General features: G+C 46.4%; 1 protein-coding gene across 2 annotated transcripts in view; it reads left to right on the top strand.

Annotated features, from left to right (window-relative positions):
• The window catches only part of LOXHD1 (lipoxygenase homology domains 1), a 150,034-nt gene that overhangs the window by 46,337 nt on the left and 78,880 nt on the right, over positions 1-24,817 (top strand). For both annotated transcript variants that reach the window (XM_027576484.2, XM_035723929.1), the window contains exons 7-14: positions 2,013-2,136; positions 4,411-4,661; positions 7,972-8,107; positions 8,679-8,839; positions 9,844-9,930; positions 10,365-10,500; positions 20,841-20,995; positions 22,625-22,785. In XM_027576484.2, coding sequence (XP_027432285.2) covers positions 2,013-2,136; positions 4,411-4,661; positions 7,972-8,107; positions 8,679-8,839; positions 9,844-9,930; positions 10,365-10,500; positions 20,841-20,995; positions 22,625-22,785 — 1,211 coding nt within the window. The remainder of the gene's footprint in view (positions 1-2,012; positions 2,137-4,410; positions 4,662-7,971; positions 8,108-8,678; positions 8,840-9,843; positions 9,931-10,364; positions 10,501-20,840; positions 20,996-22,624; positions 22,786-24,817) is intronic.

Here is a 24,817-nt window from a genome sequence, read left to right as displayed (position 1 = left end):
GGAATGCCCCTCTGAGCAACAGGGGTCCTGAGTCAGCCAGGACCCATGTCAGCAGAGGCCAGAATGCCTTTGGGAGAACCCTCTGCCCCCTCTCCCCGGCTAGTTTCTCTGTACTGCAGCGCTCGGTCATTTCCTTCCCTGCCTGCACCTCTGCTCCTTCCCGCTGTGGTGTGCGTCCCAGAGGTGCTCCCAGATAGTTGGCTCTCGGGGAGCCGGCTTCCTCCAGCCTCATCTTGCAGACCTTGCGGCCACGAATTTTCACAGATAATTGTTTACACAGTTTAATATGCATCTGGAAAATTTCTAGAACTGTCCATGGACTTTCATACTTTCTGTACCAGTACTTAAGCTCTTATCTTCTCTCTCGGCCTTTCTTTGTATTTAGTATTTTGGGAACATCTAGTTTTTAGCGTCTTGGTTGTTATTCAAAAATTTATTTTTCAAATATCGTCTCTTTGTGATTCAGCTAGTTTTGTCCTGTAGGGGTATTGAATGGTACACATTTTATTTTTCAGATTAGCTAAACTTCTCAGGTCAGGAATTTCCATCAGACACTAGGCCAGTGGAAGGCCCTTTATTGATGGACTCCATGGGCTGTGAGGGTGGTGCTCTGGCTCTTGAAACCATGGCTGGCACACTCGTCTGTGAACATTTAAAGACAGAGATGGTGAATCTGTACATCTAGGTTTATTAGTAGACTTGATAGCCTGTCTGATAAACCAAGTCCTATCTTCCTTCACTTTGCTTTTCCAACTCGGTGAGCATCAGAGTAAGGGGGGTTAGGAGACAGGTTGAAGCCTCAGACCTTTGTCATTGACTCCCCAATCTCCCCCTAACACGGAGATGAAAGCCACAGAGAAATGTGCAGATAGGAGGGTTGGGAGAGGCTGGACTTTGGCGGCAGAAGACTCTCTGGGCTGGGCCACAGTGGTGTCCAGGCACTCAGCTTGAGAAGTACAGACAACCAAATCAGCAGGCTCTGAAGGGTGACTCACACCAACCAAACTCACAAGGGACTGATTTATATACCGAAGCCGGAATACTGATTTATCTGAGGAGAGAAGTCTGGTGTGGCTTCCAGTTACTGGCGTAGGCCACTGGCTCCCCCCCTAGTGAGTGGTGTCCTCAGGAAGACTGTTCTTAGCCCAGAAGGTTCCTATACGAACATGGGATTAGAACAAGGTGGGATGCCTTCAGGCAGCCCATGTGTGCCCTGTTGACACACTGCAGACACTTGGATATTAAGAAATGAGTCTTTCATTGAAATCAGAGTCCCTTCTCTCGGGCAGTCTTGGGAACACCTGCACAGACATGTCCACTTTCCAGCTTACCCTGTGTGTCCGCAGATGCTTCTGTCTGCACAGTGCTAGGAGTGGAGGGCATGTTCTAGTTATTGACCAGTCTGCTTATCTTAGAGTAGGTTTTCAGCTGGGGTCCTGGGACATTTGGGAGAGCCCCTCGGCTTCTCCGTAAACTCTGAAAGACCCCCTTATCTCAGTCTCTCCAACCTAGCTCACATGTGGGTGCCCTGCGGGAAGCTTCATAAATGGCCGATTCCATTATCCTCCCTGTCAGTGACTGATGTTTTCGGACCTGATCACCAGATCCCAGGATTCTGTGTGCCTGATTTGGGGCTCGTAGTTCTCCTTGTGTGGACTCTGCTCCTCACCAAGAAGTTTAGGGTCCCACCCTTCAGCAGGTGGGGAAGATGATGCTCTTGTTGTGGTCCGCAAATCCAGGCTTCACACCCAGGTCTCACAGGGCACATCCTGCCAAATTTCCTGCATTGAGTTTTTTAAATGATCTGTAATGGAAGAGGGAAGAGTGGCTCAGTCATCCCCATGTGCCTCTCAGTGCTCTGCACCAGGTGTGTCCTTGTAAGAAGCTTAGTGGGCCACCAGGAAGGTGAGAGTGTATTTATTCTCAGAGTGCACTCGAGTGGTGGAGGGATTCGATCACCAGGTGAGCCCTCCATGACACTGGCCATTCCCTCCCTCTCTTCTCCTTCCCAGATTATCATTGAAGATATTGGGAACAAAAGGAAATATGACTTCCCCCTTAACCGCTGGCTGGCCCTGGACGAAGATGATGGCAAAATCCAAAGGGATATCTTAGTGGGCGGAGCTGAGACCACAGGTAGAACTGAAGAAGGGGGAAGTCTGATTGGCTGATATTTCACTTTGCCCAAGGCTCCGTGTTCTCATCTGTGGGCCTGGAGGCCTGTGATCAAGTGGGAGCCAGCCACTCCTCCTGCTCTTGAAAGTGTTCTGTCCCTTTGGGCTGGAGCCTGGGGCTCTGCTGATACCAGAGGAGGTGGGGAGATGCCCCTGGGCAGATACTAACTTCCCAGGGCAAAAGAAGTTTTCCGCTGCATGAAGCTGGAATGTGAACTCCTATTCCACGTGGACGTTTATGAGAATATGGATTTGCTCTTAACTCCTCCTGCTATTGAGTGCTTACTATACGCCGGGCCCTCTGCCAGGCACCTGACCCATTTCAGCTCCTTTAATCCCCACAGTGACCCTGTAACATAGGAACTGTTAACGCTCCCATTTCACAGATGAGCAAACTGAGTCACATAGATGTTAAGAGACCTGTCCAAGGTCATATAGCTGGTAAGTGACAGATCTAGGATTTGATCTGCCACCTAAATCTCTACCCTGTGTGAATTCCACAGAAAACCTGCAACTCCCAGCGTGAGAGTTCATGGATGTTCGAGAAAATCAGTGTTGTGAATGTGCACATCTGAGAAGGTGCTCTGCTGCATAGCCTCCTGTTGCTCGGCACTGCATAGAGAATACATCCAAGTTCTGGGGCACAGTATGCAAATTGCTCTACAGTTTAGCTCCAGCTCTTGGCAGCATCTTTCAACATCTTATCTCCCCACTTCCACCTCCCCACTCATCCCCCTCCACCTCATCCATACACCTGTCCCTCTTTCCTGAACCTACGCCCCGCCTCATCCACCTGTCTTCTGCTCAGCTGCCCCCCCCCCCTCAGCCATGCCTTCCCCTCCCCTCACTGCTGGTCTTACTCTTTCTCTCTCTTTATCTTTAGAACATCGTTCTCCTCAGCCTGTGATGCCATTTCTCTTCTTTGTGCTACCCGCCACTCCCTCTGAGCCCTGCCTTCCTCCTGTGGATAGAGCACTCCCTTCCTTTGCCGTACGTAGACCATGACTGCTCTCAGTTAGGAAATCCAGTGTTCCTCTGCTCCAACACCCTTCAACCTCACACGTCATTTGTAACTGAAGTTTGCAAAGTATTTACTTAAAAACAGATACCAGAGTGGGTCTGCTATGACCCCTTTCACCATGTGACTCTTACTTGCCCCAGTGGTAGAGGAGCAGGAGAAATGGCCGGCGAGGGCTGGGCATTGCTGGTAGCCTGGGCTGTGGACGTATGTCCCAGGTCCGTGTGTTTTGGAGAAGTAGAGCTGGAGAGCCCCTCTTTGAGGGCAGTGGCCACTTTTTCCCATCTTCATGGTCTCCCTGAGGCCTTGCATGTAGTAAGCGCTCAATCAGCATTTGTTGAACAAAGGAAGGTGTAAGTGTATAAATGAAAAAGGCATCCACGGAGCCGCATGTGCTATAGCTCCAAAGAAAATTTGGGATTTTCATCTCCCTGGGCTCTGGGGTGGAGGGTGGGGCTGGGGGTAGGGTGGAGGGGTGTGTGCGAGCTCGGGAGAACTGACAGGGACTAAAGGGCCATTGCCTTCGACTCCAGGACAAAATGAGGGGAGGCCAGACCTTAGCAGAGTTTCGATGTTTGCCTCCAGTGTATTCTCTTACTCGGTCCCATCTCAGAGCTTAATCGCCGTTTGCTGGCTCTTGCCCAGAACTTCATGTCCTCATCTTGCCTCCTGACTGATCAAACCCCAGTTTGATGGCCCAACCACAATGTTGTCTCCTTCCCTCACCCTACCACGTCAGGCAGTGAAGGAGGACATTAGTGCCCTCTCTTAAAAGTTGTCTTTTTAAGTTATGAGCAAAAGAGCAAGTGAAATGAATCAGATAGCCTTGAATATAAATCTCCATTAATGGAGTTGACGGTTATAATTAAATCAGACATAACAGAATTCATCCGGCAGCTATTAATAATAGGCACGTGGTAATTAACGTTAATAACAAGTACTATTCTTAGCCAACTCAAATTCTGCCTTCTCTTTGTTAGTTTTTGTAATCAGGGCTGGCAGCTTCTTATAGTAATACCTGCAGTTTATTCCGAAACTCAGATAACATGGAGCGGAGAGGGGTACTGGATGTCATCTTGGGGAGGAGGAAAGGGGGGAAATGAGGATGTATGGAGGAGGGAGGGTCTAGGGAGGCTGGAGCCGGGGAGAGGAGAGTGTGGGTGGGATTTTGTAACCAGCTGGCACTAACTTTCTCCTCCCCTGTGGCTTCTACACCAGCTATCTCGTATGTGGTCACCGTCTTCACTGGGGATGTCCGGGGGGCTGGGACCAAATCCAAAATCTACCTGGTCATGTATGGGGCCAGAGGGAATAAGAACAGTGGGAAAATCTTCCTGGAAGGTGGTGTGTTTGACCGTGGCCGCACAGACATCTTCCACATCGAGCTGGCTGTCCTCCTCAGTCCTCTGAGTCGGGTCTCCATCGGGCACAGCAATGTGGGCGTCAATAGAGGCTGGTACTGCGAGAAGGTAAGGGATGCCCTCCCGGGGTGGAGGGGCCCTTTCCTGATTCAGCCCCTCTTCTTTAACTTGCAAAGAGAAATGCTGACCTGCTTCCTGCTTCCTACTTCCTTTGGACCAATGACAGAGCACATGGGCAGGCCCTTTCATTGGGCAGTTGGGTTGGTAACGTGCCCATCCATCTTGTTCTGCTTATGGTCAGGAATGAGGGCTGTTCTGTGCATGCATCCAAGGGCCAAATGCAAGTGCTAGCTGGTAGTTATAAACTGTCCCGATTCTTGGTGTTGTTTCACTTCAGCTTATAAATCTCTCAGTCAACAAGTATTTGGGGGGCTCCTGGGTGGCTCAGTTAAGCATCTGCCTTTGGCTCAGGTCATGATCCTGGGGTCCTGGGATTGAGCCCCACATGGGCCTCCCCCTGCTCAGCAGGGAGTCTACTTCTCCCTCTCTCTCTGCCCCACCCCCCCACTTGTTCGCACTCTCTCTCTCTCTCTCTCTTATTCTTTTTCCTCAGGAATGTGTTAATATTCATGACCTTTAACCTTTCCATGGAAGTTTTAGAATTTTCTTGCTAAGTTCCCTGAAGAACTGTGTTGAACAGAATTCAATTGGATCTATAGATCCATTTGGAAGCATTGACGTCTTTATTAGATATTTTTTGTATCTATGAACATTGTATACCTCTTAAAATTTAGGTCTCCTTTAATGTTTTTCAATATAGTTTTATATTTTTCTTGATAAAGGTCTTACATGTCTTTGTTAGATATATTCATAGAGCCCTTACAATTTTTTTTGTTATTATAAATGATATCTGTTTAAACTTATATTTTTAAACTACTTGTTGCTGATGTAGAAATAGAAGTACTTTTGTACATTGAGTTTACAAACAGCCATCTTACTAAACTCTAATTAATTCTGATGATTTGTCTATAGATTTTTGGGGAATTTTCTTTATGGAAAGTCATATTGTCTGTGAATGATGACAGTTTGGTTTCTTTCTTTCCAAAGCTTATATTTAATTTATATTTTATTTGACCACATGAGCAGTACAATGCTGAACAGAGGGTTAATAGTAGACATCTTTGTTTTGTTGTTGATTTTAAAGGAACTATTTCTAATGTTCTATTTAGTTAATTATGATTGTTGGGGGTTTTGGTAGACAGTCTTAGATTAAGGAAATACTCTTCTATTTTGTATTGTTCAAAGTTTTTATTATGAACTGTTGAATTTTATCTAATGCTTTTTCTGCACTTAGTGCAATAGTCATAAGGCTTTTCTCTTTTATTAATTTGGTGAATCATATGACTGCATTTTCTTTTTTTTTTCCTGAACATTTTATTTATTGAGAGAGAGAGTGCAGAGAGAGAGAGAGCAATCAGGAGCAGGGGGGGAGGGGCAGAGGGAGAGGGAGAAGCAGGCTCCCCACCGAGCAGGGAGCCTGTTGTGGGGCTCAATCCCAGGACCCTGGGATCAGATCCCAAGCTGAAGGCAGACGCTTAACTGACTGAGCCACCCAGGCGCCCCGATATGACTGTATTTTCTAATGGCAAACCGACTGTGAATTTCTTCAAGACAAACTTGGTCATAATGGATTTTAATTTTATGTGTTTCTGGAATTGGTTTGCTAAGATTTTATATAAAATTTTTGTGTATATGTTCATGAGGGGCATGGCCCTTAATTTTCCTTTCTCATCTAGTCCTTGACATGTTTGATCCTGGCATGAAATGAGAATTATTCTCTTTCCTAAAACAGGGTATATAAAATTGCAATGATCTACTCCCCAAATGTTTGGTTCCAGTCTCTTGCAAAATTATTTGGGATTTTGTGTGTGTGAAATTAATGATTTTAACAAATTGTTGTTTCTGTTTTGCTGGTTATAGAATTATTCAGGCATTCTATTTCTTCTTGAATCTAGTTTTTTTAAAGATTTATTTATTTTTATTATGTTCATTTAGCCAACATATAATATTTATTTTAGAGAGAGAGAGAGTGTGTGTGTGTGTGTGTGCGCGTGTGTGTGTGTGTGTGTGCGCGCCCAAGTGGAGGAGGTGTATGGGTTGGTCCACTTCTGAATACATGGTCGCATAGCATAAAAGATGGAGTGCAATCATGGGTCCCAGTGGACCTCAGCCATAATAGGAACCCTGAAATTCTTGCTGATGGGTATAAAAGGCCCTGCACTGATAATTATAAGTCAGGAGCATTTGTGCTTCTGGTATTGCCACCAACTGACTGCAAACTTGGGCACTTCATTCCCTTTTCTGGACCTCTGCTTTCCCATATGATGAATGCATGTGAGGGTAGACTATATTAATTGCTAATACATTTGTGTCACAGGACCAACGTGTTTGACGAGGCTGCCACCTGAGGCTCTGAGCCATCATTTATCTTGAGGGAAGAGAGTTTCTCTGGGAGGCTGAGGGGGTACAGACTTCCCTCCCCCGATCTTTTATCTCCCTTCCCCTTGGTGTTTATAAGTTAAGGTTTCATATAGCTACCATGGTCAGAGAGTAAGTATTAGTTGAATTCTCAGAGATATCTGGGTATATCTAAGGGTCATAATTCAATCCAAAGAAATTACAGTCAATGGCAGTAACCATGAAAAACTGACAACAAACAAACACAGTTAAGACAGTGGCTAGTCAAAATGCTTGATCAGGGGTAGGGTCAAATTAGTTTTCAAGTTAAAAAGAAGGTAAATCTGAGAATCTAGCAGTGTGAATAGTCAATTCTTGGCTGATAGAAAATTTTGTAATGTCACAAGAACATTCCTTTGGCCATAGCTAATGTGAGTGACCTAGGCTGGTCACACTTCTGAGTTCTAAACCCATGAGTTCAGAATGTGAGTAGAGGAGAGAAAGTGTGAGAAAGAAGGTTGAATGAGGCACAAGCCCAGAAGAGGGTAGTTTGTTTTTGTATTATATCCCAGATATTCATTGCCTTTTATGTGATTGACCTTTTTCCTACAAGACAAATATAGGGAATTAATTTAGTATTCTAGTTCATTTGGTTTAGACTGAGATTTTATGTGCATGGAGAAATATGGTGTTCAAAGAAGGTGTTTTGTGTAGGGGGAAGAATTTGAGATTTGGGCTGGTAAATTGGAAGATGGATAATACCTACTCGGGAAGACTCCTTGGGGGAGGTATTTCTTGATCTAAGATTTAATGAGACTGGCAACAGGAAGAAAAGTGCCATTCCTTGAGAATCCTCATGTAGACCACCCTTAACATGAAGAGGCTGTCAGACATTGTAAGGAGGTCCCAACCAGGGGACCTGCTGCAGGAGACTCATGATCTGCCCCCCCCCCCGCCACAGGTGGTGATTCTGTGCCCCTTCACGGGCATCCAACAGACCTTCCCTTGCAGCAACTGGCTGGATGAGAAGAAGGTAGATGGGCTGATCGAGAGGCAGCTCTACGAGATGGTGTCTCTCAGGAAGAAGAGGCTGAAAAGTAGGTGAAGAGGGCCCAGAGGCTGGTGGCTTCCCAGACAGGGCCAGCAGAAGCCAGGATGTCAGACCCCTGGGCAAGAGCTCCGCTGTGTAGGGGTCCACTTTTGCTTCTCATTTCTCCTCTAGAGAGGAAGAGAATGGGCTCCGCAGGAAGCTCAGTTCTCCAAGGTAAAGGCCCCATAGAGTTACATACCCAGCACCATGGATAGTACCCCCGTGACCCCCAAATTGAATAAGCTGCTGTGATGGGCTAGATGTTAAACTGAATGGTTCAACACAGTGCACTTTGAATATACATAGGGTGCAGGGAGTCAGCTCTTTTTCCTCTTTAAAACATACTAATAGGCTTTTGTCATTAAAAGGATCATTGAGGTACCCTCTTTCAAATAGCAAGGAATCCCTGGGTCCCTAATATTGGCACCTGTTATAGTGGGTTTCTGAGAGTGGGCCATACCTGTGCATGATCTGCACTTTAGTCCTGAACACCTTTGATTTGCTTCTCTTCCCCACTGGTAACATGAAAATTCTTTATTCCTGAAGTCTTTATGGGACAACTTGACCTGTCTCTGCAGCATTCCCTTGGTCCCTGTGGGTCTGGACAACCGACTTGAAGAAAGCTGGTACCAACTCTCCCATCTTCATCCAGATTTATGGACAGAAGGGGCGGACGGATGAGATTCTCCTGAATCCCAACAATAAGTGGTTCAAACCAGGCGTAATCGAGAAATTTAGGGTAGGAGGGAAGTGTAATACGGTGGGAGGGAGGGGGAAGGAGGAAGGGATATAAAAGGTATTTGTCATGAGGATGGTTTTCTGAGCCAGATTTTGAATCAAGTTTGAAGACAAAAAGGTGCTACCAGAACTTCAGGCCCCTGCAAGGGGTGTCAGAGTGACCTATTGACTGAATGGGGTCCACTTTGCATCTGGCCCTTCGCCTGAATCAGACACTCCAGAACCAAGCCTGGGGGAAAGAAGCAGGTATAGCATGTTCTTGAAGAGCCTTGAAACCTGGGGAATCACTGTAGAACAGAGACCCTGAACACATTAACGTCAAACCGTCTGATGTGGACTGAATTAGAGAGTGAGGAGCAAATTGAAGGGAAAGTATAAACGGTAGAATATTTTAAAAGAAACTTAGCTTTAAATTTCTGATGCGTATATAACTAGAGCAAGGCTTGTTTTGCCAACAGAAGTGTGCTCTGACCTTTAGGTGAGAATGATTTGTAATTTTCAGCTGTCTTCCCAGAGCACCCTACTGGTGCTTCTGTTATACACTCAGTTCATTGCTCTTCATGTATTTGTCTTCCCGGCTAGACTGCGAGCCCCTAGGGAAAGGGCATGACTGCTGTATTGATCTTTTAGTCTGTTTTAGTGTCCAGTGGAGTCCTGGGGCTGTGGGCCTGTGCTAATTTGCAGGATTGCCATATGGGTTTTGTTACTGGGAGTTTATTGCTTGGAAGATTTTCTTTATTCAGGATCCTACTGTGGGTCAGTTATTTTTGTTCGATTTCGCCAGGCCAGACTGAACCCGGGCCCTACACGGCTGTCTTGCCCTCACGTGCCCCTGGTTGCAAGGGCATGAGAGGACACAGTCTACGAGGGTGGCTTGAAACAAAGCCATCCTCACTGCTGAAGACACGGCCCAGAGCGGGTGCCCTCCTGGCAAGGGGTCAGCTGTGAGGTTAAACACATTTCATTTGATTATGTCCACCCAAACCTTGTCAATTCTCCCCGTAGATTGAGCTCCCGGATCTTGGCAGGTTTTACAAGATTCGGGTGTGGCATGACAGAAGGAGCCCTGGTTCCGGATGGCATTTAGAAAGGGTGAGGTGTGCCATCCCGGGGCTTGGGAGGTGCTCGGGAGAGGAGCCAGAATGGTCCCTTTCTAATGACCCTGTCACCTAAGTTTGCCTTTATTTCTCTTGGGAGTGGGGGTGAGTAAGCGTGGGTCTCAGAGTGAGACCCGAATTTGGACATAGGACACGGGGACGTCCTGATGGGGAGAGGACCTCCAAAGTCGACTGAGAAAATGCTTAGGTGTTAGGAGACTTGCATTCTTCCCTAGTCACCTGGCTGCTAAGGAAGCATGGGTCTCCAGGGAGCACGAGGGATAGATGTTAATCTGGAACTCCACCTTCCACAAGAGTCATCTCTACGGGATGGCCTTGGCCTCCCTTTGTTGAGATGGCAGAATGGCGACCCCAGGGTGTGGTTTATCGCGGGTAGGACCTCTTGCTCACCCCAGGACTTCATTCCAGATGACCCTGGTAAACACTCTGACCAAGGACAAGTACAACTTCAACTGCAGTCGTTGGCTGGATGCCAACGAGGATGACAATGAAATCGTGAGAGAAATGACCGCGGAGGGCCCGACAGTGCGGAGGATAATGGGCAGTGAGTACTGACCAGCTCTCCATCCCGGGGGAGGCAGGGATGGCTTCTCTAAGGCATGATGCCAGAGCTCTGTGGTGGTGGGCGTGGGGGAGGGAGGCGACATTTAAGGGTCTTCAGGTGGCTGAGGGGATGAGAAGAATCTGCACGGAGCAGTGCTTCTCCATAGCCTTCCTGACATTAAAGAAACATTCTCTTCAAATTATGCATGAGATGCTCCCCAAAAGGAAGATAAATCTGGAAGCCATGATTGGCTTCCCGGGATGAGTCCTCTGTTTCTGTTTAAGGCTCGTAGGAGAGGAACTAAGCTTTTAATCTGGGGTCCAGTTTCCACATTCACAGGGGTAAAGGGAGATCATTTTGCCTCTAGATGATAGTAGCAGAAGACACAGAGGCACAGCATGTGTTCTGCCCTATTCCCTTGGCAGACATCACTAAGCGATCAGAGCTTTCTCTCCCACTGAGTCTGAAATGAATTTCAAAGCTCCCAATACAGCACTCCAAGCAGAGATTAGCAATTGATCAGAATTGGCACTTAAGATGATTAACCTATTTGCTATCACTGTGGCAGTCCTTAATTTTTAAATCGTAGAGTAATACTGCAAAATTACAAAGAGTTAAGAATATATCGAAAACAACGTCACTCATAGTTCCCAGTAGCTCTTCTAAATATTTGGATAGTGTCACTTCTCAGACATTTGTACATCCAGTAGAAGCTCTGTATATATTTGTTGAAATGATTTAAATAGAAGTAACTACCCAAAAACATAGAAACTCCACATGGCAAATATCTATTAAGGGATCACCCCGTCTATTAGGCTAATTAGGCAATGCTGGCATTTAGCACGATCTATCATCTACTTTATGCTTCTTCTTCATTTGTAATTAAAAATGTGACCATTGAATATTTGGGTTTGAAGGCCTTTAAAATAGCCTAATGCAATTCAGGAAAATGAGGAGTTCTTGTCCTGATTATATATATATATATGTTGAAGACAGAGTCAGGCCTAGAACAAGGTCTCCCGCCTCCTGGGTCAGGGGCTGTATTCTGTCTTTTCACATTCAGTGCTATTTTCTGAGACAACAAGGCAACCATCTCCCTGGGAACATGGTAGGTAACAGGATTCTGCCCCAAATTGGGACTTGATATAATAATGTAGCCTAGTGAGGCAGAAACACACCTGCTCTTGTCAGATCTGTCCCCTTTGTGTGCTGGAATGGAGCCTGCAAATGCGAACCAGTGGGGAGGGGGTCTTGGGACCTAACGGCTTCCTCGATCTTTCTAACCAGTTCTCATGACTTTAGCTCCTCACTTCCTGTTTCTGAAGTTACCTGGTGCTTTCATTCCGGAGCCTTTTTGCTGGTTGCCTCTCAAATTTCACAAGTGATAGCTCTGGTCAGTTCTGGTGAGTCAGGGATCCTCAAACTTCCATGTGTGTTATCACCCAGAGAACTTGTTGCCACAGAGTGTGCAGCCCCACCCACAGGGTTTCTGACTCAGGAAGTCCGGGGTGAGACCCAGGAATTTGTCTCACAGATTTCTAGGTGATACTGCTGCTGAGGAACCACTGCACTAAGATATTAATCACTTTTCCAGGGGCTGTCAAGCTCCCCAAATCTTGTTGCTGTTATCTCTACTTGTCCTTTTTTTTGGTCTGGTTAAGTCCTGAAAATACCTGTTATATATTGTCATTTTAGTGAGGTTTTTCCAGAAAGAAACCTACCGTTTTTACTTAGAAATACCCAAGATGTTCTTTACCTCCACGTCCTCTTTACCTTGACTGAAGCCTGGCTACCTCGTCCCTCCAAACCTGTTTTCCCTCCTCACAGACTGTGGAGCCAGGGGGAGGGGCTTTGCCCAACTTCCTCTGCACTCTCAGATGTGGGGCTCACGCCATCTCACGATGTCGCCTCCGCCCCACATCAATCCCATCTTCTGGTGTCCTCTGGTTACTTTTTTCTTTCACTGAAGGTGGTGTCATATGTCTCTCGGTCATTCTCCAGACCCCCAACTCCTGCCATTGTTCTGGGGCAGTATATTAGTCTGCTCGGGCTCCCATAACAAAATACCACAGACCAGGGGCTTAAACAGCAGAAATTAATTTTCCCACAATTCTAGAGGCTAGAAGCCCAAGATGGGTCAGCACGGTTGGGTTCTTCTGAGGCCTCTATCCTTGGCTTGTAGATGGCCGCCTTCTTGCTGTGTCCTGACAGGGTCTTCCCTCTGTGTGTGCTCTTGTCAGTGTCCTCACCCTTTCTTATGTCATGTTGGATTAGGGCTCACCCATAGGATCTCATTTTAGCTTAATCACCTCTTTAAAAGCCCTACCTCCCTATTGTCGCATTCTGAGATGCTGTGGATTAGGACTTTTTTTTTTTTTAAGATTTTATTTATTTATTTGACGGAGAGATAGAGAGCACAAGTAGGCAGAGCGGCAGGCAGAGGGAGAGGGAGAAGCAGGCTCCCCACTGAGCAGGGAGCCCGATGTGGGGCTCGATCCCAGGACCCTGGGATACGACCTGAGCAGAAGGCAGCCGCTTAACGACTGAGCCACCCAGGTGCCCTGGGTTAGGACTTAAACTGAATGGAGGGGCAGTGGGGGGACACAATTTGGCCACACCCCAGAGATGTTGATTAGATTCTTTGAGGGCTATACCTGATAACCTGCATTTTTATCAAGCATACCAAGTAATTTTTTTGCACATCAAAACTTCAGAGTCTCTGTCCTGCTCCTCTCAATGTGCATGTGGAAAATCACCTCGCCCATATCCAGGCCCTCATGCACTCTGATGATCGCTGCCTCCCACCCCCACTTACTCCCCACCCCAGTACCTCCCTCGGGATCATCCCATGAAACTCCTCTGAGCAACACGCCCCACCTCTGGCTCAGGCTCCTACCTCCCAGCCCGTTCATGACCTTGGTGACACTCCAGCCCGCTCATGACCTTGGTGACACTCCACCCCATCCTGGAACTCCTTCTAGCTCCTTCTTCACAGCATTTCTCCTGGCCTGTCTCATGGATGTATGGAGGATGGATTTAGGGACAAACCTATAAGAAGTCATCAAGCAGGGAGAAGAAGAGATACTGGAAGTGGGCAAGAATTGGCTAGACTAGAGAGAGGATAAATTCAAGAGCCATTTTGAAGTTGGCTGTGGCAGGACTCGGTGAAAGAATGCCATGGAGACACAGTGGCGAGATGAACTTTCTGCCCAGGACATTGGGAGAACCTGCAGATGAGGTGCCGTTTGAGCTAGGTCTTGTCTGAGTAGGGATTTGACAGACAGGGAGAGATGGTTGTAGAAGGGGTAAGGAGGAAGAGCGTGTCTATAGGTTACATGTGTAAACGTGCGTGTAACATTTTAAACAGTGTACAAGATGTGGGCCTGTCATAGCTGTTGGTTTTTGCCTTCTGTAATACTATTAAAGAACCATTTTAATGGGGAAAAAAAGTCTCTAGTGAACAGGATTGGATCGAAGGGCTGTCTGTCCTGGCTCTAATGGCAGTTTGATGTCTTCTGGGGGGTCCTTGGCAGTGCTTTCAAGCCCATGTCAACTTGGATTCTATCTCCCAGATGCTGTATCTGGCCCACATAAATTTCTTTTGAAATTTGAAGGTCCTCATTCACCTCTACAGGAACTTGGATCTCCTTTTGTGGTCTGGATGCTTCTTTGTAACAGTAAATAGAGCTAATGGCAAGTCCTACTTCCCCAGTTGGTACCAGGGTATAGTGAATAATGTGCAGGGCTATCTGGAATTCCCTTAAGTGGAAAGTGTTAGACTCACATAAAATAAGAACCAATTCAAAACCATTCTTGGGGCACCTGGGTGGCTCAGTTGGTGAAGCGTCTGGCTCTTTGTTTCTGCTCAAGTCATGATCTTGGGGGCCTGGAATTGAGCCCCATGTCAGACTCTGTGCTCAGCACAGAGTCTGCTTATCTCTCTCCCTCCCCTCTGCTCTTCCACACCCCCCCACCCCGCACATGCATGCACCCTTTCTCTCTCTCTCAAATAAATAGATAAAAATAAATTAAAAAAAAAAAAAAAACCAGTTCTCTAACTTTGAATTATGTTGCTCTGAGTTTACTTAAAAAACAAGGGCCAGTCAAAGAAGCAATTAATGCCATGTCTGGCATCAAGAGGCTTTGAGGAGTGACCTCACTGACTAACATGGACCGGGGACACAGACTAGATACGCACGGCTTGTGATATATGTCTACCCTGCCCTTCCTCAGGAATTTTGTGGGATGGTAGAAGCCATGTGATCTGCATTCTCCCCTGCATGTGCAGCAGAAGTGATTACACACCACTGATGAGTGGGCAGGAGACCACTGGACTCAACTGCTGAAAAGAGGAGCTTCTTGTTAATCAGGCTGAGCTGTAATTTTTAAATTCAAGTACAAGAGGCTCTGGTACTTACCCATCTGTTTGAAGTCTTTCACTGCTGATGCTTAACAATACAATTATTTTTAATTGTCCGTAGACTTCCTGCCAGGAAGGAGTTTGGGGCCTCAATGGCTGGTGGGCTGGGAGGAGCCCCTGGAGAAGATCAGGAGTCCTGAGAACTTCCAGCCAAATGAACCTTAACGCTCCTGAGCAAACAGGACTGGAATTTCCAGGCAAAGGGATTGCTACATTCCCTCATCAGTTTGCTTCTGGGAATTGCCTGATAGTTACAGCTGAAAGAGCAGAACTGTCCTTTGTCAGGATTAAGAATAAGCTCTTTTGAATGGAGATGTTTTATTAAGTTCATTTTCAGAATGTTTATTGCAAAAGAATAGAAATACAATGATTCAGGTATATTGATCTTATACTCTACAACTTTGCTGAACTCATGTATTAGTTCAGATAGTTTTCAATGGAATCCTAATGATTTTCTGTGTAAGATCATGTCATCCATGCACAGAGATAGTTTTCTTCCTTTCCAATCTGGATGCCTAACTGCTTTGGCGAAAACCTCCAATACCATGTTGAAAACAAATGGTGAGAGCAGATACCCTTGTCTTGTTTCTGATCTTAAGGGAAGCATCCAGTCTGTCACCATTATGTGTTGGCTGTAGGTATTTCATAGATGACTTTATGGGTTGATGAAGTTCCCTTTTATTCCTAGTTTGTTGATGGTTTTCGTATCATGAAAGAGTGTTAGATTTTGTCATATGTGTTTTCTGAACCTATTGAAATAATCATATTTGTTTTTATTCTCTTGATATGATACATAACATTAACTGATTTTCAAAACTTGTATCCTTAGGATAAATTCTACTTTGTCAAGGTGTATAATTCTTTATGTTGCTGGATTTGATTTACTAGTATTTTGTTGAGGATTTTTGCATCCATATTCATAAAAGAGATAGGCATGTAATTTTCTTTTCTTGTGATATCTCTGTCTGGTTTGGTATTAGAGTAATGCTGACCTCATAAAATGAGTTGGAAATATTCCCCCCTATGCTTTGGAAGAATTTGGGGAGAATTGGTATTAATTCTTCTTTGAATGCTTGGTAGAATTCAGCAGTGAAGACATTGAGGACTGAGCTTTCCTTTGTGAGTAGTTTTTTGGTTTTTTTTTACTGATTTAATCTTTACCCTTGTTATAAGTCTATTCAGTTATAGTCAGTTCTGGTGGCCATTCTTTTACTTTCAACCTATTTATGTCTTTGAATCTACAGTGTATCTCTGTATATGGCAGATAGTTAGATTCTTTATCAATTTTGCCACTCTCTGTGTAATAGTGTGACTTTTTTTGGTGTTTGACAGCTAACAGCTTTCAAGCTACACTACCCCTCCCACTTTCTGCCTGACATCTGGGCAATTTGATAAGACTGGATGCTTCCTCTCTTAGCACTGGTGGAAAGTTCAAGCCATGCAAGTCCTGACCCCCCACAAGGGAACTCTTATCTCCTAATCACCATAAAATCCCAAGCTAGTCACTCCTCCCTGCTGCCTCAAGCCATATTTGTACCTTCTTGGAAACCTACCATACTCTCCCAGGAACTCCTCATTATGTGAATGATACATCTTATATTCACTCTTGGTACATGTATGGCATCATCAGCCTTGATATCTGAGCAAATACGGGGTGAAAGGACCACCCTGTCTCTGCGGGATGACCACACACTCTGCCTTTTGATTGAAATATTTAGTTCATTTATAGTTAATGTAATTATTGATACGGCAGGATTTATGCCTGCCATTTTGCTATTTGTTTTTTATGTTTCATATCTTTTTTTCTGTCCCTCTATTTTTATATTACCACTTTCATTTGTGTTAAATATTTCCTAGAATACCATTTTTCTTGTTTCTTTTAATATATATATTTTTGTTAGTTTTTAATGGTTGACCAGAGAATTACAATTAATATCTTAACTTGTAACAATCTAGTTCAGATTAATATCAACTTAATTTCAATAATATACAAAAACTTTGTTCCAATATAGGTTTATTCTCTTCCCCCTCCTTTGTGCTATGCTGTCATACAAATTACATCTGTATACATTATAAAGTCACCAGTGTTTTATATTTATTGCTTTATGCAGTTGTCTTTTATATAAAATATGAGAAGAAAATAATTACAAACAAAAATTACACCATACTGTCTATATATTTACTATGTTATTGCTTTAACTGGTGCTCTTATTCCTTTGGGTGAATTCAAGTTGCTGTCTAATGTCTAATGTGAAAGATTCCCTTTAAATTTTCTTGTAGGGTGGGGTTCCTGGGTGGCTCAGTTGGTTAAGCATCTGCCTTCAGCTTAGGTCATGATCTCGGGGTCTTAGGATCAAGCCCTGCGGAGAGCCTCCTCCTCCCTCAGCCCCTCCCCCCACTCGAGTTCTCCCTCACATAAATAAATAAATAAATAAATAAATAAACTTTTTCTTATAGGGCAGGTCTATTAGTAATGAATTTTTTCAGTTTTTGTTTATCTGAGAATATCTTAATATCTCCTTAATTTTTAAAAATCAACTTTATTTTTTAGAGCAGTTTTAGGTTCACAGCAAAATTGGGAGGTAGGTATAGAGATTTATCATATACTCCCTTCCCCCACACATGCATGCCCTCTCCATTATCATCATCCCCTGCCAGAGTGGTACATTTGTTATAATTAATGAACCTACACTGATACATCCTTAGCACCCTGAGTTCATGGTTTACTTGTGGAGCACTCTTGGTATTGTACATTCTGTGGGTTTGGACAAATTTATAATGACATGTATCCACCATTATGGTATTAGAAGAGTAACTTCACTGCCCTAAACAATCCTCTGTGCTCTGCCTATTTATCTTTCCCTCCTCCCCTACCCAAACCCTGGCAACCACTGATCTTTTTACTGGCCCCATAGTTTTGCCTTTCCCACCCTAACATTTTTCAACTTCATCAAGACCTATAATCCACTGATTTTATTATCACTTTCTTCTTATACTCAGTTTTCTCAAACCAAACCTGGCTCAAGATTGCCTGGGCCACCATTACAGTCTACCTCTAAACATGCCCTTACCTTTTCTGCCCTTATATCTCTCTATCATCCTTGCTTGGATAAACCCTATCCTAGGTAAAGCCAACAAATGACCTATTTAGTTATTGTGGACTTGCTGTAGGAAATCATGCAGCCTTGTAGACTGGTCTCATTTTAAATTCATGACTCAGTATATCTCAATTTGTACTCAACAGCTGTCCTACAACCGATCACTGCCTTTGTGGCCACACCTCTGCCCTCCCTCCAGTCTCTATAGTTGTAGTTTCTTGAATCCTAGAAAAGCTAGTCCTCTATTTATGCTCTGGTCATTCTTCTTTTTCCTCTCCAAAGAACTTCACTAGTTCTTCTCTCCTGCATTATCATTTTCTTTTTCTCTACAGGATCATTCCCATTTAGTATAACAATGTAGTATCTCACATCTTAAACATTTTAAAATAAAACTTCTCTAAACTTAGACCCCACTCCAGCTATTATTTCTCTTTTGTATTCCTCTTCACAACAGACTAATTGAAGGAATTACATCCAGGCATCCAAGTACTATATCTACTTTCTCACCTCCTATTCTGTACTCAGACTCTTGCTATAGGGCTTCTTTCCCTCCCCCATAATTTCACTAAGGCTGCTCTTGTCCTTGATGCCAGTGCTTTCCATGTAGCTAAACCAAAGGCCACTCTCTGTCCTCTGTGGCATTTGCTACAGACGATCATTCCTCCCTTCTCTTGGCTTCAGAGACATGTCCAGCAGTGCCTTTTCCCCTTGCTTCACTGGCTGCTTCTCATCTGAGTTGCTACCTTCTCCTGGGCTTGATCCCTAATGTTTGTGTCCCTCTATAATCCTCTCTGTGGGGGACCTCATCTGGTCCCAAAGCTTTCAACAGAATCCATGTGCCAGTGATGACCAAAGTCATGTCAATAGTCCTGACTCTCCAGACACATATTCAACTGCCATCTCGGCCTCTCTTTATGAACTTCTAATAGACAGCACACATTTATAATGAACAGACAGAACCATTGATTTCTATATCCAAACCCATCCTTCCCTCAGGCATCCCTACTTCTTACTGGAAATACTATCTACCTGGTTACCCAAGCCAAAACCTAGGAGTCGTCCATGATTCCTCTTTCTCTCAATTACTTATCCGATCCATCACCAAGGACTGTTGGTTCTACCTCAAAAATTTATCTCTAATCTCCTGGCTTCTCTCCATCTCCACCGCACCCCCAGTCCTAGACACCCTCCTGTCTTTTCTAGACAACTGTAATTATTCTCCTAACTGGCCTCTCTGATTCACTCCTTCTTCCCCTACAGTCAGTTCTCCACATGGCAGCCAGAGTGCTCTTTAAAACATAAATCAGATCAAGGGGAGGGGGGTGGGGGGATGGGTTAGCCTAGTGAATAGTATTAAAGAGCGCACATTCTGCGTGGAGCACTGGGTGTTATGCACGAACAATGAATCATGGAACACTACATCAAAAACTAATGATGTCATGTATGGTGATTAACATAACAATAAAAAAATTATTTAAAAACCCCATAAATCAGATCAGGTTACTTCTTGCTTAAAGCCCTCCAGTGGCTTCCCATTGTATTAAAAAAAACAACCAACCAAAGGAAGTCACACTTCTTACCTTGGCCTGTCACATACACGCTGCCTCCCCACCATGCTGGCCTTGGTCCACTTCAGGACTTCATCTAATCCTCCTTCACCCAAGCCACACTGGCCTTCTCTCTGCTCCTGGAATATTCGCTGCTCATCCCTACACTGGGTCTTCCCGCACTTACTCGCACCCTCTTCTCTCAGACTTTCCGGTGGCTGGCTCCTTATCAGTGGCATTTTACCAGACGTCAACTTCTTGCTGCAAGATTTTCTGCCTCTCTGAATCCTTTTTACTGCCTCACCATATTCCCTGCCTCCACTTCCATCCCATTCTGGGGAACCCCTCTCCTATGTAATCTCTGTTGCAGACATAACTCAGAAATTTTCCTGTTCATAATTTGTTATGATTTTACTGTCCATCTTTCCTCTCCACCCATCTATTCTCACCTCTGATGGAAGCTCCATGGGGGCACGAGTCTGTCTGTCTTGCTCACTGCTGAATCCCGGTCCTATAATGGTGCCTAGCACCTACTGGGCTTCAGTCAGTAGATATAGGGCAAATGAATGAGTGAGTGAGTGAATGAATGAATGAATGAATTTCACTTTCTAGCTTATTCGAAGTGAGAAGGAAGGCTCTGATGTGCAGGCATGCAGGTCTGCCTCCTCCAAGGTACATTTTCAATAGGGAAAGAAGCTGCTGCCCCTCCCACAGTGGGAGGGGCATTTTGTGCCTTTCCATTCTGAAGCAAAGGGGGGCTCAGTTCTGGCTCACAAAAAAAAGCTATCTTACTTGAGAACACAGGACACATGAGTTGGAGAACAACCCGAGGCAAAAGAGTCTGCTGGGCTGGATGGAATCAAGGGTCAAAATGTTTGAGTCAGACCTGTGGTCCCCAAACACTGCCAACCCCCTCGGAGTGTCCTGGGGGAGCATATAAACAAAGCAGTTTTAGGGATCCTACCTCTGGAAACTAAAATTAGAGAAGTCTCGGTGGGACACGGGAATCTGCATTCTTACAAGAATTTCCCAGGGGATTCTGATGCTTGACTAGGCCTGGGAACCTCTGGTTTGTCTGGGAAGATGGACCTGCAGGTGAGCTGACCTTTGACTGGGTGGGATGGGGTTTGCATAGCCAGGGAGGCCGCAAGGGCAGCCCAGGCGAGACCTGGGCGGGGGGCGGGGGGCAGCGCTTAGAGGCAGGAGCAGCAGGACCAGTGCTAGGATTGGGGGGGGGGCGGCCGGTGAGCCTGTGTCCCTTCCTCTCCCTGATAGTGGCCCGGTACCGGGTGACTGTGTGCACCGGAGAACTCGAAGGCGCAGGAACCGATGCCAATGTCTACCTCTGCCTTTATGGCGACGTGGGGGACACAGGCGAGCGGCTGCTGTACAACTGCAGGAATAACACCAACCTGTTTGAGAAGGGCAGTGTGAGTACAGCCATGCCCCGTCCCTACCCACCCCCACGCCCTGGCCCCAGGTCCCCTTCCCCTGTTCTTCCCTGCTCTGCTGAAGCTGATATGGGTGCCCCGGCCATCAGAGAGGCGTACTTAGGGGAACAGCGAACTAACATGCATGACACCCTCTAGGCTCCTGGGACAATCCAGCTGGGGCCTGGTGGGTCATGGTCCCCTCCCATAAGCTTTGAGAAGGGGGCAGAACAGGAAGACATTTGGGGGTAGGAGCGGCACCAGGCAGGGAGGGATGCTGGGCACCTTGGCTTGAGGACTGGAGGACCCAGGCTAGTAGAAAGCTGGGAACTTGGCCTTCTCCACTAGACGTGACACTGGGGGCATTTTCTCCATTTCCTTTTTGAAGGAGAAACCAAGAAAGACACTAAATACGGGACTGGAAGAGCTGGGTTCTGCCCCTAGCCTCTTCACAGATGTGCTGGGTGCTCCCCTTCATTTCCCCACCTGTCAAATGGGTTTCCTGGGGAGGCTGTATGGGGCAATGGGGAAACTGTCAGGCAGATCTGGGGGCAAACCCAGTGTGGGGCCAGTTGGTCCATTCTCCCAGCCTCAGTTTCCCCACATCTAAAATGGGGAAGAGATGCCCACCTGTGGCCAGCCGATGTGAAGATTAAGGATGCAGATGTACCGCCTGGCCTACATCACAGAGTAGGTGCTCAGTAGAGTTGTTGTTGCAATCAAACGAGGCCCAAGGCGCTTACCAGGTGAAGCAGATTTGCGGACTGACCTACCACAAGCCTTGGCTCTCTCCTCACCTCTGCTGCCCCATCCTCGGCGAGGGCAGGGCGAGCCTTGGAAATCGAGTGGAGGCCTCTCTCTGAGGCCACTCCAGGCTGGCCCAGTCCTTGGGGTCCCAGACACAAGAAGGCTATGGTGGTAAAAATAATCTGAGTGTTGTGGGTGGACCGAGGTTCATTTGGGGAGGGACAGAGGGGGCAACTTCACATAGATTTATAGGTTTCCTCTCTCCCTCCCACCCACACTCACCCTTTCCTACTCTTCTACCTCTTCTGACTCCTTTGTCCATCAATCCCACCTTTATGTTCCTGTTCCTGGAGGCTCCCGGGTGTGCTCATGTAGGCTTAGCAACTCTCCAGCCCCTACTGCACTTCTGCTGCCCCACTGGCAGGCAAAACTGTGCAATTAGCGAGACCACTGGTCCCCCCTCCCAGGTCAGTCCTAGCCATGCCTCAAAAGGGGGCTGGTATCCTTCGGTAGCAGGAGCCCGAGTTGTTTAGCCAAGGAATGAATTGATGATATATGGTTAGTGCCTGGTAACAGCTTATCATGTTCCTCCTCCTGGGAGATCTGCCTTTTAGAAGGAGATCGTAGGGAATGGCCATTGTTTAACCAGAAAATAAAGCCCTCCCTTGTTGGAAACTTGACATAGGCTGACTTCCCAGTGGGAGCAGTTGGAGGAGGCGTTAGACCTGTTCTTTCTAGGTATCCCTCAACCCACCTGTGAAAGATCAGTAGCCCAACCCATCAGCCCCGGCTCTTCTGATTTCTGGGCCTGTGTCTCCCCTTGGTGTTTGGGTCCCCAAGGGAGCCACCGTCCAAGTGACCTTGCGGTCTTCCTCTCTGAAGGCCGACGAGTTCACCATTGAGTCGGTCACCATGCGGAAGGTGAGGCGGGTGAGGATCAGGCATGACGGCAAAGGCGGGGGAAGCGGCTGGTTCCTGGAGCGGGTGCTGGTGAGAGAAGAGGGGCAGCCCGAGAGCGACAACGTGGAGTTCCCGTGTCTCAGGTGCGTGGTCCTGCTGCTCTCTGTGTTCTCCAGCTTCGGTCCTGGGCCCTGGCTTTGGGGAGACTCAGCCCTGCCCGCTACCACAGACCAGGGAGCACAGTCGTGGCTTAAGGATGGAACCAGGGCAGGAAGAGCTGGCCCCTGCTGCTGGTGCTTAGACTCATGTCCCCACCGCACCTGCAGGTGATGAGCCACTGGTGTCTGGTGTCCCAGGGCACCGCTGGGGTGTCTATTTAAGTACCAGAGTGTTGTTACTTTTTAAAGATACAGTATGACAATTTCAGAATTTAACAGAGTTCCCTCAGATTATTAGTTACCCACTGAATTCAACTTTTGAGTCAAAGGTGTTTGTTTTTTTTTTTTTCCAATTTGAATGGGCCTTCAACCACATCTGTCCCTGTGAATGTCTTCTCAAGATACCTTACTTTGTTTTCATTCCCTTTCCCCAGCTTGCTAGTGAGGTAAAGTTTCATTTCTCTTTCTTCTTAAACATTTGGGTTTCTTTCATAACCAGTTTGGGGTACCATTGACTCTAGAAGTTACTGACAGAGGTTTTTAGAACAAGGAGCAATATCAATTTTTTTTTTTTTTTGCACCGTCAAGCTGGCCATTCACATTCACCTGTGGCAACATCTGGGAAGTGCACGCAGTCTGCTTAGGTTGGGGCTCTGCGAAGGACTCAGCCTGCACCCATCAACAAGGTGCTGCATGTCCAAGCTCCCTTCATTAGGGCTGGCCCAGGCTTCCTGAGGGTGGCTGTGCTAAAGACAGTCTTCCTTGGAGTGGGTGGGGGCAAGCTGCCCAACAGCCCTGCAGTGAATATGTTCCTTTTTCTCTAACCATGCACACAAATGCACTCGTGTGCATGCATGTTCACTCAGACGTATTTGCTACAGCCGAATTGCTTACCACCCCCACAAGTCCAGGAGGAGTAGTTTCCCAGCCATGGAAGGCCACTGGGACAATAATTATGAAACATTTTTGTCCATCACAAAGGTCTCTACAGTCTTCAAAGTCTAGCCACTGTTAGTATTATAAGGGATTATATCAAAAAGATAAATAATGACTCCGGTAGCTCTAAGTAAGTGGCACTAATGGACAGAAAGAGGCTCAGAGTAAAGGCTGAGAAGGCTGAGGAAGGCTTCTAGAAACAGGTAGAACTAGATCTGGGCCAGGAATGATCGGGGGGGGGTCGATGGTGAGAAGGGAGGGTGGCTCATCCAGGTTGGAGAAGTGGCATGAGGCACAGGACCGAGGAGGATGCTCATGCTGAGGCTGGTAGGGGGCTGCCTGGCACGTGAGGATGAAAGATGAGGTGGGAGAGTTCTGGTCTCTCTCCAGGTCCATCACTGATTCATTGCCCCCCCCCCCACTGGGCCGGGAGGCTGCCCAGCTGGGATGCCAGGTGGAGCAGCTTTATCCCCATCCACTTGAAAGAGATTTTTTTTTTTAAGATTTTTTTTTTTTAATCAGAGAGAGAGAGGCAGAGGCAGGCAGAGGGAGAAGCAGGCTCCTTGCTCAGCAAGGAGCCCGATGTGGGATTCGATCCCAGGATGCTGGGATCATGACCTAAGCCGAAGGCAGACGCTTAACCGACTGAGCCACCCAGGCGTCCCTCGAAAGAGATTTATTAAGCACTTACTATGCACTTGCTCCCCGACCTCATGAAGTGTATAGCCGAAAGGGGAACTAAACAATAAGCAAGGAACTAAACAGAGAAAGCCATACTTACGAACTCTGTATCTGAGGTACAGGATGAAGGAAACACACGATGGCGCAGAGCCAGTGGGAGCGGCCACACTGAGGTGGGCTGGTTAGAGATGGAGGAGGTGGGTAAGTTCTGTCTGCAGAGGGGGCAGTTGGGCTGACTTCCTAAGGGATAGAAAGGAAAGTGCTGGGGAAAGAGCTTGAGGGTTCTAGAACTTAACTGAGACCAAAGCAGGTGGACAAAAGAGAAGGCCACCAGGTGAGGTCAGCGGTGGACAGAGGCTAGTGTCAGGCAGGGACGGGCAGCCACTATGTGGCTTTGGGC

Source organism: Zalophus californianus, chromosome 14 (assembly GCF_009762305.2).
Source record: "Zalophus californianus isolate mZalCal1 chromosome 14, mZalCal1.pri.v2, whole genome shotgun sequence".
Taxonomy (NCBI): Eukaryota; Metazoa; Chordata; class Mammalia; order Carnivora; family Otariidae; genus Zalophus; species Zalophus californianus.
The sequence above is the reverse complement of the archived record's forward strand: the minus strand, read 5'-3'. Positions and strand labels throughout refer to the sequence as shown.